Source organism: Schistocerca cancellata, chromosome 1 (assembly GCF_023864275.1).
Source record: "Schistocerca cancellata isolate TAMUIC-IGC-003103 chromosome 1, iqSchCanc2.1, whole genome shotgun sequence".
NCBI classification, from domain to species: domain Eukaryota; kingdom Metazoa; phylum Arthropoda; class Insecta; order Orthoptera; family Acrididae; genus Schistocerca; species Schistocerca cancellata.
Genome location: NC_064626.1, coordinates 422,520,143 through 422,533,858, shown reverse-complemented (window position 1 = coordinate 422,533,858; position 13,716 = coordinate 422,520,143). Strand labels below are relative to the sequence as shown.

The following is a 13,716-nucleotide window of genomic DNA, read 5'->3' as shown; positions in this document are numbered from 1 at the left end:
GAGAGCTGCATCAAACCAGTCTCAGGACTGAAGACCACAACAACAACACTACAGTTTCAGTCACAATTATATTACATACACTGCAGAGGTCAGCACATTCTACAGTTTTGTATACAATTGCCAAAAGATGGCATAAATGTCTCTTATTCCCTACCTGCATCGTGAAACAGGCACTGAGGTCACAACTGTCATGTTGTAGAGCATGCTCTGCAGCAGGATATTGTAGATGTGTGCCCAATATACACTCTCTGTCTATGCTATTCATCCTAACTGATAACTTGGTGGTAGTCATACCGATGTAGAAGGCCGAACAGTGTGTACTTAAAACTCACCCAGTGCAGTCCCCAACAGTCAATCTTTCCTTCTTATCCCATCTTATAAGTCTCCTCTGACCCAGGGTTCAGGGTTCTGTAACTCTCCCAATTTCTTAAACCTGACCAGTCCTTTTCCTTCATCCCTCGTCCTTCCCCCTTCAACCCTTTTGCCATAAGAAGGAGCCAGTGGTTCTGAAAGCTTGCACGTTTCCTTAACTTTTTATGTGTGTTTTCTCCTGCTGCCACTTGGGGAGTAGACTTTTTATCTGTCCAATTACGTTATAAATTTAATATCTTGTGTGTTACTGAAGCATTTCTACTAGGTCTTGTCTGATTGCCTACCTGATCTTCTGTTGCCTTTACCATATCATCTCTCAAAGCTACCCATTTATCTTTTGTTATATTCCTTCCCCCATTTCATTCAATTGTTACCCAATGCTTCCCGTGAAACACTCAACAATTTCTGGCTGTTTAAACGTATCCAGGCCCTATCTCTTTAATTTCTTACCTTTTCATTAGTCTTCCGTTTTAATCTACTGTTCGTAACCAATAAATTATGTCAGTGTCCACGTCTGCCCATAGAATTGTTTATTAAATTTATATGAAACCTTCTTGCTTCTCCAGGTCTTTTCCATGTATATAACCTTCTTTCATGATTCTTAAACCAAGTGCTAGAAGTGAGTTTCTCCTAGGTACCTTCCCCTTTCATTCTTTTCCCACAGTGCACATTTCCCTTTTTTTTCTCTCTCTCTCTTCCTCTTCCTACTACTGAATTCCAACCACCCTCCCCCCCATCACTATTAAATTTTCCTCTGCTTTAACTAAGTGAATAATTTCTTTTATTTCATCACACATTATTTCAATCTTTTCATCATCTTGGGAATTAGTCAGCTATGGTGGATATTGACTTTGAATCTATCTTGGCTAGGATAATTTATTCACTATGCTGTTCATTATAGCATATCCACGTTCCTATTTTTGTATTTATTATAGATCTAGTCATAAATTACCCAGGTTGGTCTTGTATTTGTAATCGTGCATCCACCTGACTAAAAGTCCTCTTCTTCTAGCCACCACATTTATCTAATTCACACTATATCTAACTTTAACATGTCCATTTTCCTTTTTACATTCTCTGATCTAACATCCTGACTAAGGTATCTAACATTCCACACTCTGACTTATAGGGCACCAGTTCCGTTTTTCCTGGTAACGATGTCTCCCTGAGTAGTCCCTGTCTGGTGATTCGAATGGGGACTATTTTACAGCTAGTATGTCCTACCCAAGGGGAATACTGTCATCTTTATATCATACAGTGAAGCTGCATGTCCTTGCTTTCAGCAGTTCACTTCATCATCATACTAAGACCATGTTGGCAAAAGTTACAAGGCTATCCATCACATCATCAGATTGTTGCCCTGCAACTACTGGAAAGGCTGTTGCCCCTCTTCAGAAACAGATTTGTCTGGCCTCTTCAAAGATACCCCTCTGTTGTGTTGCACCTGCAGTATGGCTGTCTGTATTGTTGAGGCACACAAGCCACCCCACCTTGGCTAGCTGAATAGATATAATTACACATGAACGAAATTTACTATATTATCTTTACCAGTATGGTTCTAATCATATACATTTTTCTGTTTATAACTTCAGATTGTGACATTTACATTTCTGTCATTGGGCTATTTCTTTTTAATGTATGAGTAACTCAAGTCCACCTGCTTCTTTTTTCCAACCGCATGCCCCACCATCCTCACACTCCTACCTCCTATTTACTTCATTACCCACCATGACTCAAACTACTGATATTACGTAATACAGAATATATTAGCATTACTAATTCAGGACGCCACATAAATGGAAACATCATCTTTCAGTTATCAGCAGTTTGATTGTAACAGCAATCTTTGTAATTAGTAAGCAGCTGTGTGGGATGGATAGCGTATTGTGTTGCAATCATAACTGTCACGCTGTATGAATTTCACACTCTGGATTCTCAGTTTTCATTTTGTGTTACAGGTTATCAGTGATTCAGATCTTCAAGCAGAACTGAATTTACAACTGCAGTGTTCTGCAGTTTGCAAATCATTTGCAGCAGCAGTGACTGTTTTGAAGAAATCTTACACATTTAAGGAAGAACAAATTATTACAGTGTTCTGTGATGCTTTGAAAGGCCTTGAATTTCATAAAAACTTGTCCTATGTAGATCTATTCATGGACAAATGTATCAGGAAGATGCACAGGTTAATATTTTTAATTTCTTCAAAATGGTTTATTCCGATTTACAGGATAATGTAAAAAGTATGCCTTTACACTCCTAATATTCTTTGACTAGTTCTTAGTGATGTGTGTAGATTTTATCGCTGTACAACTGTGTGTCTGCTCAAATAGGTGGTCTCTCACAGAAAAATACCACAACATCGTTGTCGATACAACACTTGGGCTATTAGCACATTATGATGTGGAAGTACAGCAGGCAATTTACGCAGGCTTTCATCAACTGATATTGGACGTTGTTGGTGTTAATTACACCCCTAACACATCTAGTCCTTTGTTATTGAAGGTTGCATTCCATACAAAATTTCTTACAGAAATAATTTGCTTTGGATTAGCTCATACTGACAGCAAGGTAATTTTGAACACTTGTAAATTTTAATTAAAGTCTTTCATATATTTGTAAATAAAATATTTTGGTGTAGAATTCTATAAACAACATATTAAAGTGAAATTAACAAAATTCCTCATTTAATCATATTGGAAAGCAATTTCTCTTCAGGTGAAACAGAGTGCATCTGAGATGATAATCCATTTACTGAAGAGCAAGCTCATTGTGAGTGATGATTGTTGGCAAATGTTCCTCTCTGGTATGCTTCCAAATCTTCCATTACTTCAGTGCTTTATGGAGAAAGAATCTGCATTAGGACGCTGCATAGTGGGTATATTTGATCCAAGAAAGAGTGACAGTATCATGATGCCAGAAAATGAGGTTTGTTTAAATAATTATTAAACCATTCATTGTGCAAATAAGTGTTTTTGAAGATAGTTATGTCTGTATGCTACAACTACTCTTGTTTTGTATCGCTGATTGTACGAAATCAAAATCTAAATTTCAGTCACTGTTACAGGTCTTGAAAGCAAATATCCGTGCACTTTTTTGTGTTGATGACTTTGTCAGAGAAGATGCAATTTCTTCTCTTACTTATATGCTATCAAAGGAGAATCAATCATTTGAGAAGCTTCCGAAATTGTCTTCAGTTAATCACAGTGTTATGAGAAACATATGCATCATTGAAAAGAAAGTGGATCTTTTCAAGACAAGAACTGTTGAAGGTGTCTACCAGGTAAAATAATATTATGGGATGATGAAAATGTATTTGAATGTGAAATTTAAATAAAAAAAATTATTTTTTGAAGTACAGCAGAGATTCCTTAGAACACAGTAATCTAAATAAATAAAATACAGCTTTACAAAACATGCGCTAGAGTTCATATCTGATTAAAATATTTAAGTTGGGAGCTTGTCGTAGTAAATGTGGGGTAGCCACCAGAAAGATTTATAATGTTGGGTTTACCCACAAGGAAGCCTCATGGTATCATTAACACTCAAACTATACATAAATGATGCAGCAGCCACTGCCATTTGTATTTACAGAAAAATTCTAAGTTTGATTGTTCTCAAGGTCTGTATAAGTTTGTGGCGTCAGAAGAAACTTTTTGAGTCTTTAGAATGAGTGGTCAGTTCATGATAGGTCTACTTAATTGCTACACCAGTGCACTGTCACGAAGATGGGACATACTTTTGAGAATAAGTTCCTTGTTCCTTAATCCAAACTAAAATCTGTGATCACAAATAAATATATAATGTTGCTATGCCTCTCATGAAAAGCTTTCTAGAAACGTTCTGTGAACCTGATCTAAATAATGTTTTTAACAGTAAATTGCTTGTCTAAGTTTACTTATAATTTGTTTCTAAGGCATATAATGAAGTAAACAGGAAACTGCTCTTTTCATGTCCATACCAGCACAGAATTTGAAGCTAGCTATATAACACAGTTGCTTGCTACAATTCAGTTGCACACAGCAAGACATTTTACATGTAGATATTAGTAAAAATTTCTTTAATGACTCAAGCCTTGCAAATTAATTGTAAGTGCATTTATTTAAATCTTGTTACAGGTGGGCAGTCTGTGCCAAGTAATGGAGCTTCTAACTAACACAAACATTGAAGCCCGTATTCGAAGGTCAGCCTTGACTCAGTTAAGTGTGATGCTTGAAGACTCGAATTTACAGACAGTATTCCTTGATCAAGGAGGACTTCTTCCATTGTTAAATATTTTTTATAACTCATTAGTAAGTCTACTTACAATTGTCTTGTTCCTTAAGCCAAACTAATATCTGCAATATGGGAAGAAACAGTGTATGATATCGTGCCTGGAACCAAAGATGTAGTTTCATGACCAGTACATTTACATGTGTTTGTTTATACCTAATTTTTCCTCAGTTTGAGTGACAGTGTTGGTGTGGTAACCCAATTCACATACTGCTTCTCATTGTCGTAGTATACAGAAACGCTTCAGTATCTAGTTGCTGTGACTTTTTGTCATGCTCTTGTAAATTCTCTTTATTCTTGTAATTTTTAGTGTTTTCAATATACCTGATTCTTTTGTTCCTTCCAGGTAGCTGCTTCCTTGTGACTTTGGATTCTGTGCTGCAGAAAAGTCTACCTTCTAAAAAATCTCAGGACACACTCATTTAAATGAAAATGTAAAAAAATTTCCCCTTGCTATCCATAGGACACACTCCCCACCTCTTATCTGTGTAGAACCGAAAATACATCTCACATTAATGTTAAACTTTTGAATTAAACATGGAAAATAGCTGTGATATAACATTATCAGCAATAATTTCTTGCAGTCATTGGTTTTTGATCGTATCTACATCACCTCATGTCCACAAAGCCACAGGTTTTGCTTATCAACCAAACCGAAATTTCATGTTATTAATCATATCTTTACCAAAAGCAGTACTGTTATTTTGGTTAAACAGACATTTCTGTAGTGATAATTGCTTGAAAATTCCCTTTCCAAGATAACAGCCAACTTCCAATAGTGTATCAAGTCAAATGGTGGCTTATAGGACAAAGACAACTCTCACCATCTCTACATCAAGGTCAGAGACAGAGGTGGATCACATTCTAAATCTTCACCCACTTGCAACAAAGTGTTTGTCCCTTACACAATGAGGTGGATCACATTCTAAATCTTCACCCACTTGCAACAAAGTGTTTGTCCCTTACACAAGGAGGACAATCATTGTGTTGTGGATTTCAGTCCCCCCACCTCAATCTCATTTCAAAGCTTTTCCTGATCTAACTGTTAAACAAGCTCTGATAATATACATACATGGCTTCAGAACATACTCTACTCAAAAAACATGACTAAGATGTTACCTAACACAGGCACAAATCAATCGATATGGAATTCCTCACAACATCCAACAAGTGTATTCAACTCTAGAGAAGTAGCTTGATGCTCTGCAGAAATCAATACACACTGAATAAAGTGTCTCATACATAGCTGAATGTAAAATGCAACTTCACCATACTACTGTTGGGCTTGAAACATGTTAACGTTTTTAAAAATGCAAATACATATGATCTATCACTAAATAATGGAAAATCCAAGATGGAATAACAACATTGTTCTGAAAAGGATAGATTACTACTAACCATATAAAAGAGACATTGAGTTGCAGCCTTTTTCCCCTCCTCCACTCCTCTCCTCTTCCACTGACCCCTCTGCACGTGGGATGATAATTGAGTTCTGCTGCCCTTGCCTCTGCTCCCAAATCAGACCAGGCCATTTAATTTGTATGGACATTAAGCATATAGAGTATGATGCTCCAACAGTGAACTATTTAAAAACCAATTGGCATAAAATAATTAGGGCACCCACAAAGTATGAGAAAATTCATAAATTTGCTGATAAGCTCATGGCTCTTTCCAGGAAACATGCTCTTTGACAAATGCAGATGAACAGAGATGCCGTTCATTATATTTTAAGTCAAATCTCACCCATGGGGGAAAAAAAAAAGAGGAGATAAAGCAATATTTAACAATATTATGAAAAGAAAAGTTGCTACGCACCATATAGTGGAGATGCTGACTTGCAGATAGGCACAACAAAAATACCGTCACAATATAAGCTTTAGGCCTACAAGGCCTTTGTCAAAAATAGACACCCCCCCCCACACACACACACAAATGCGCAAACGCACACACACACATGACTGCAGCCTCTGGCTGCTGAAGCAATATTTGTGCAATGTCAAAATCAGACTTGCTTGTTCCTTTACATACAGTGATATGAGCATTGCAGTTCTATGGGTAACCCCAAACCACGTACCTAAAACATACATTTTCCACCTAGACCAAATTGCAATAAACACAAAAAGAAAACAATAATGAGAATCTCTGGTGGAGCTATAAGTAATGACAATGTAAGTGTAACTATGTTCAAAAATGCAGCGAAGAACTTAATACCAGCCCTGAAAGACATTAAATTTTCTCCTAGTGAATGAAATACATCCAGCTTGATGGAAATGACCTATCCCTCAGAAGGAAAACCCACATCAACTAGTGATGACTAGAAATCATCATTTACTTATTGTACTCTTGGAATATATCATTCATGATATATATTCTCCTTGTGTCTCTATTTCTTCTTATCAGTTCTGTCATCTTGTAAATACCATTTCTGTAGTGATGATATCCAGCTACTTTCACTTGCAAGACATAGAAATATTAATGCTGACCACCATCAAAATGAACTATGACCTGCCTTCAGATGATGTCGTCCAGAAGTTTCTTAACTCATTTTTATAGGTCGTGAAAATAACCTAGTACCATCACTCATTTTGCTGGACCTTCATTGTTGTGACGTAATCTGATACAGTATGTGCAGTGAAAACTCTAGTGATTTTAACTAACTATACTTGAGTTACTTCAGTAGCCATGTATTTGATCATGTCAGTGTTTCATATGCCTAGGTAGGATGTTTATGTCACGAAAGTTATGTGACTACAATACGCTATGACTATTTCAACTCCTTGGTGTGCAAGTGCCCTAGTATCTTGTATCACCTGTCATCTTATCGTAATAGTAACCCAAGGTTTCATTTACCTACTGTCCAAGTTCCACCCATCCATAAAATAAATTTCTCAGCTTGCTTCTCCATGGCCTTTGGAACAAGGTACCCTATGCTAGGGTGACCAAACGTCCCGGAAAACCGGGATTGTCCCGGTTTTCATCCCTGTGTTCAGGTGTCCCGAAAATTTGTTTCGAAATGCTCAAAAGTCCCGGAATTCAGTTTTTAAATACATTTCGTGAAACTTTCTCAAATTTTTGGGATTTCGCTATATTAAAGGAAATACAACCCAAAAAATTAATATATTTTAGCTTATTTGCCTAAAACCTCGATTGTCCCATACTAGTAATCACAGTATCAGTATTGATAACACTCAGGCAATAATTTACTTTGACCGGTACTTTGGCCAACAATTAGTAAGTTGTATTATTGTAACAGAGCTATGAATCCGTCCGATTGTCGCGCCACTTACTCACAAACTCATTGTCAGAACAGTGTAGTAGTTGATGTTTCGTCAGACAAACTGCAATAGTTTTTCTCATATTAGTGGTATTATTGCTGCAGTACTGTAAAATGCAATGCCGAAACATGCCTGCAAGTTCAGTCACCGTTATTCCAAGGAATGGAATTTCATTAAGAAAGGTCGTTTTGATTATGAAGCAGAGTGTTCCGTATGTAACTGTTTTATTAGTATAAGTCATGGTGGACGTTCCGACATAGTTGATCACATCAGGTCAAAGAAACAGATATAGTGCACCGAGCTGCAGTAAAACTCTACAAAATTATCTTGTGAAACATCAGTCAAGTGAAGAGACGAAAGTTCGAGGAGCCGAGCTTACACTAGCGTACCACACGGTAAAACATCACCAAACTTATAGATCTAGGGATTGTACTAATAAGCTTAACAGCATTATATTTGATGATTCTTCCATTGCAAAAAAGTTTAGTTCAGCAAGAACTAAAGTGTCAGCCTTAGTGAAAGGAGTTATTGCTCCCCAGAGTGAAAAGGAAAGGCTTGAATACATCAAAAAGTCTTCTTTCTACGGGATATCCATTGATGCCAGCAATCATAAGGCCACTAAAATATTTCCGTTTGTTGTTCAGTTTTTCGATATTAATCAGGGAATTCAGACCAAACTTTTGAAGGTGAGTTCCCTACCTAATGAAACATCTGACGCAATTTCAAGATTTTGTATGAATACTATTGAAATGTTTGATCTTGAGAAAAACAAATGTGTGGCATTTTGTGGAGACAACACCAACACAAACTTTGGTGGTTTAAAAAGATACGGCAAATGCAACGTATTTACCAAATTAAAGGCAACATTGCATGAAAACATTGAAGGCATAGGGTGCCCTGCACATGTTTTACACAATAGCATGCAGACATCTGCTGACAGTTTAAGCTGTGATGTTGAAACTATCGTCATGAAGTACTCACACTTTTACATATATACTGTTGGAACAGAGAGGCTTAAGGAGTTCTGTGATTATGTGGGAACTGAATATATGAATGTAATGTGTCTCTTGAAAACTCGCTGGTTATCACTGTTTCCAGCAGTTGAAAGACTAATCCGCCTGTTTGAACCGTTAAAAGATTTTTTCCTAAATGAAGACCAAGCCCCCAAAATATTGGTTCAGTTTTCCAGTAACCCTTTAAGTGAATCCTACTTGTGGTTCATTCAGTCAACTTAGCACTTTGCAGAATGGGATGTAGGAAATTGAGGTAAGCACGGAAAGTGTAATAGAGGTAAATGATGTTTTGAAAAATACTCTGGAAACTGTTACTAAGAAGAGAGAACTGCAGTTCATTTCTTTTAATGTTAAATCTGTCCTTAAAAGAGTAGAAGTATCAGAAGCAGCGGAAAGGAGTTTTAGAGAAGAAGTTAACAAGTTTTATGACACTTGTGTAGAATATCTCAGCTAGTGGAGCGCCTCATATTTACCCTCATCGCCGGTGTTTGATTGGATGTTACTGAAGAGAGTGCCAAAATAGGAAAGTGTTGAAGAGACAGTTTCTTATTTGAAGAGTAAAGAGATTGAAATCGATAATTCCATTCTCTTTGATCAGTTCGGCATACTGACAAATTTTGTTGAAGAAAGTCTTCACAAGTGGAATGATGAAAAAAAAAAAAAAAAACACCATTGGAATGTCATGAGAAGTGGGTGAGTTTTTTTTAAAGCTGTGACTGTCTTCAGCATTACTCTGAGTTGGTAATAATTGCAAGGTATTTATTTGCAATCCCAGCCCATAATGCCAATGTGGAAAGAATATTTTCGTTCATGAATATCCAGTGGAATGATGAAAGAAACAGAATGGAGGTGGACTCTCTTGAAGCAATCCTGCAGATCCTGTACAACTACAAAATGGATTGTGCCGAGTTTTATCACTGTGTCTCAAAGAACAAAGACATGATCAAGAAGGCTGGAGGCAGTGAAAAATACCCTTTTCTCTAAGGACAGTCAATTCCATCTACAAGTGCTCAGTAATATTAAAGCTCATGTTAATATTAATTGATTAAAAGTTGAATGGCTGTAAAATTTTGTAAAATCGTAATACATTTCTTTATTACCGTATACGTTTATTAAATGTCATTAATTATACAGATAATCTAGATTATATCAATCTTTTGTATCCTCTTATTATTTATAATAATCGGGTTAACAAAATGTATCAACAAAACATTAATATTTAAAATTAAGAAACCTGGGTACATGTGGAATGAGGTGTCCATTGGCACCCGGGTGAATGTGTCCCGGTTTTCACCGAAAATAATTTGGTCACCCTACCCTATGCTTTATTCACGATCTAATGCCATTCTGCATTAAGAAAAATTTATCTTTCCATCTTCGTTATGTTTCCATAAAAAATTAAAATATATACTTATTTTTCTCTTACTTCTACATGCTGTGCCTCTTCCGCTTTTCATTTCTCGATCTATTTTTGTCTCCTGTCTTCCTTACTTGTGCTCTAGTACATTTGTCTTATGTTCATTGTTGCCATGACTCATAGTGTAAATCAGCCTACTTGTTATAATTCTTGTAATTATATTTTTCACAAATTAATTATATTTCTTTTACTAGTTTCACTATTATTGTCATAACTATTTCTAAATATTGGTTTCTGTATTAGGGGTGAGAGCCCTTATAACATGTGCATGATAATGAATGTAGTGTAAAGTACAGTGCCGGTATGAAGAATGCATGGTATTATATTGGAGAAGGTCTTATGACTCATCTTACCTGTATAAATAAATCAACAAATAAAATAAAGTAACTAAATTATCTGCATTTTCTTTCAGATAGAAAAGAACTACACATACTTTCCTGATTCAGTTGTTCCGATAATTAGTATTTTAAAAAATTTGTGCCTGAGACATACCCGCATCCGACAGGAACTTAGTCATCAGTCATCATTACACTATGCAATACTACGAGGTAAACTGTCAAGATTGTTTCTATTGTATGATACCGGGATATATTTAACAGCAAAAATTTTATTTTTTGTGAGGGGCACTGGAGTTGGGGGAATTATTTAAGTAAGATTCTGTGCTTGCAATTTATTTTAATAAATGAGTTAATAATCTGCGTTTAAACTGTTGTATGTTTGGTTGTTCTTAAAAATTGAGAATGTTTATATCATAGTGCCATCCAAATAAAATTTTCTAATGATCTATGTTTGTCAAACTGAACAATTCATTTTCATTAAAAACACTAATTTTAATGTTCTAAACTGTAAATATAGTATGAGCTGTTAAACTAAAATATGTGCAAGAACTATATAGTATTTCTACTTTAAGCAACTTGTCAATTATAAAATTAATGAAATCTGTAGCCACTACATAAATAAATAATATTGCAAAGTTAAAAGCAAGTCACAGTAAAACATTATTAATCATAAGACTAGAGCTTAAATTTGCCGTATTTGTTTTTAAATTTCCTTCTGAAGTCAGCTAGGTAATCTGCGGTGTTACTTTTTATAATTTTACTTTACTTGTGCATATGTCTTCACAATATTTGCTGTTTATCAGTGAGGGGTGTGGGAAAAGTTCTCACACCACTGAGGAAGGCTTTTGAATAACCATGTTCGTGCAGATAAAATTCCCTTATTTACATATACTGATTAAGATACTGTTAGTGCAGGTTCAGTGCGTGTGTGTTTTTCATTACTTCTCGAATAATCTACACTTCAAAGTGATTAAGACTTCTATATTTTAATGTTTTTTTTTTTTATGATGGAAAATAAAGATCCGTAATAATGGACTGAATGGCCGGCAAACTAATTGTATTTGCTTGCTTCTTTTACAGGCTTGTTTCTTTTTGGCAGTGATGACACATTCCGTATTGATGCTGCAATCCTGCTTTCTTTATTGATGTACAGTGAACATATATTGTCTACTTGGCCTTGTGACTCTCCTCGCTCTGATTCAAGTTTCTCTGTTCCTGAAATTGTGGCCATACGTATGAGATTACCTTTTATATGCAAAACTCATTGGAAAGAAAGCCATAACAGACAACTAAGTTTGAAAGGTAAAAGAACTTCCAATTTATGATTACATGGAAAATTAGGTGCAATATTATACGTGTATACAGGAAACTGCAAATTTTGTGTTATTTGACATTTATAGTAGGGTGGGATTTAGCGACACTAAATATTGAACATCAGTGACAGAGGGAAGCAAAGGTCATTATTTTGTCAGGCATGGCAGGTGGAATGGGTTCTTTACTTGGCTCAGTTGGTAATGTGTGAGAGAAATGTTGGTGGTTCCACCAACAGTCATTTACTGAGACATAAGGCTCTTTAAACAAACAGGGTAATACAATGTGTTTTTAACCCACTCAATTCCTCACGATGGCGGAGTAGTAGCTTGCAGATTCCATTAACTGCTGATACGGTGATGGCTCGTATTGCAGCAGTGCGCCAGCAGCATATTCTTCCTTTCAGTGCCGTATCCGTGATTCAGTGTGATGGCGGTGCAGTCTTCTCCTTGTGAATTTGCTCGTTGCGTTATTAACAAATGGCTATGGCATGGTCCAGAGTGCTCCATCCCAGAATAAAACCAGTGACCCTCATGTTCAGCATCTTCTGGTGGAGTTCATCAACCTCTAGGTTCACAGGTGACGCATTTGGTGAGGCCACAGTCCCTTTGTCCTTACCAAACCTGGTTAAGTACCACACAAACTTCTTTCTGGTTACATTTGGGATGGCATCTTCTGCACTGACCTATTGCCGCGGTACCGACATCTTTTGTCGAGCAGTGTAGCTGTTAAGTCATCATAGCGAAGTATGATGTCCACTGATTAACCATCGATCCATCTGTCCAGGCGACATTTCTTCATGCCTTCTTTCTCCACTCGAAGGACCGCCTCCTCCCATTTGTCGGAGATATTTATTTGATATTTTTTCCAATGTTGCAAAGTTTCTAGGGCGGTGACTGACTCTTCGGTCGTTGATGTATGATTCTCACATTGGGCACAAATGTGACCAATGTCAACACACGTGCTGGCTTTCCATTGTTTTACCTCTATGCTGGCGTGGTCAGGCATTGCCCTTTCGCCCTCCGTCACATCACCAGATACATCACGCACCTGAGTTCCGTATGCTGACAATTCCAGAGCATTTACCGTGATGTGCAAACTGCACTTGTAGTTGTTCTTTTGGGAAACATTGCCTGTCTACTCGGTCATTGATCTATCGAAGTGCTGACTGCTGCTGCCAAAACCGCACTGGTCATTGGCCTTCTCACATTGGGCAGAAATGTGACAAATGTTGACAAACCACTGGCTTTCCAAATATTGTGGCTTATCATGTCAAAGTCTCTAAAATGTTAACTTATAATAAGTCTTTATGTATGTGAACAACCATAAATAACACATAAATACTATACATAAATATTATACACCCTACATTCCTCCCCCAATCCGAAAAATTCATCCTCGAGTTTTCTCCCATGTTCATCTGAAAATGACTGACAAACAAGAAACAAAAACGTAGTGGCAACCTTAGTCTGTCAGGAAAATTATATAATACATTCATTCCATAATAGGAAGTACATCAGCATTAAGAAAACTTCTGAAAGTGATGTTAGAAATATGGTAGAATGACAGTCAGTAACAATACACTGAAGTAGTATTACACATGTAGGCTCTGGATTTCTGTAGCCATTCAACTGGAATTTGATGTAGTGATGTTGTTGTTTGTCTTGTGTTTTTGGTCTGATGCACAGGAAAGCAGTACAAAGTATGATTATAAACAAGAA

General features: G+C 36.5%; 1 protein-coding gene across 1 annotated transcript in view; it reads left to right on the top strand.

The window, feature by feature from the left end:
- LOC126176097 (rotatin) overlaps positions 1-13,716 on the top strand; it is a 443,859-nt gene that overhangs the window by 175,475 nt on the left and 254,668 nt on the right. Inside the window, 7 exon segments of the mRNA XM_049923237.1 lie at positions 2,331-2,554; positions 2,703-2,940; positions 3,088-3,297; positions 3,437-3,652; positions 4,488-4,661; positions 10,759-10,894; positions 11,765-11,986. Of these exon segments, the coding sequence (XP_049779194.1) occupies positions 2,331-2,554; positions 2,703-2,940; positions 3,088-3,297; positions 3,437-3,652; positions 4,488-4,661; positions 10,759-10,894; positions 11,765-11,986 (1,420 nt within the window).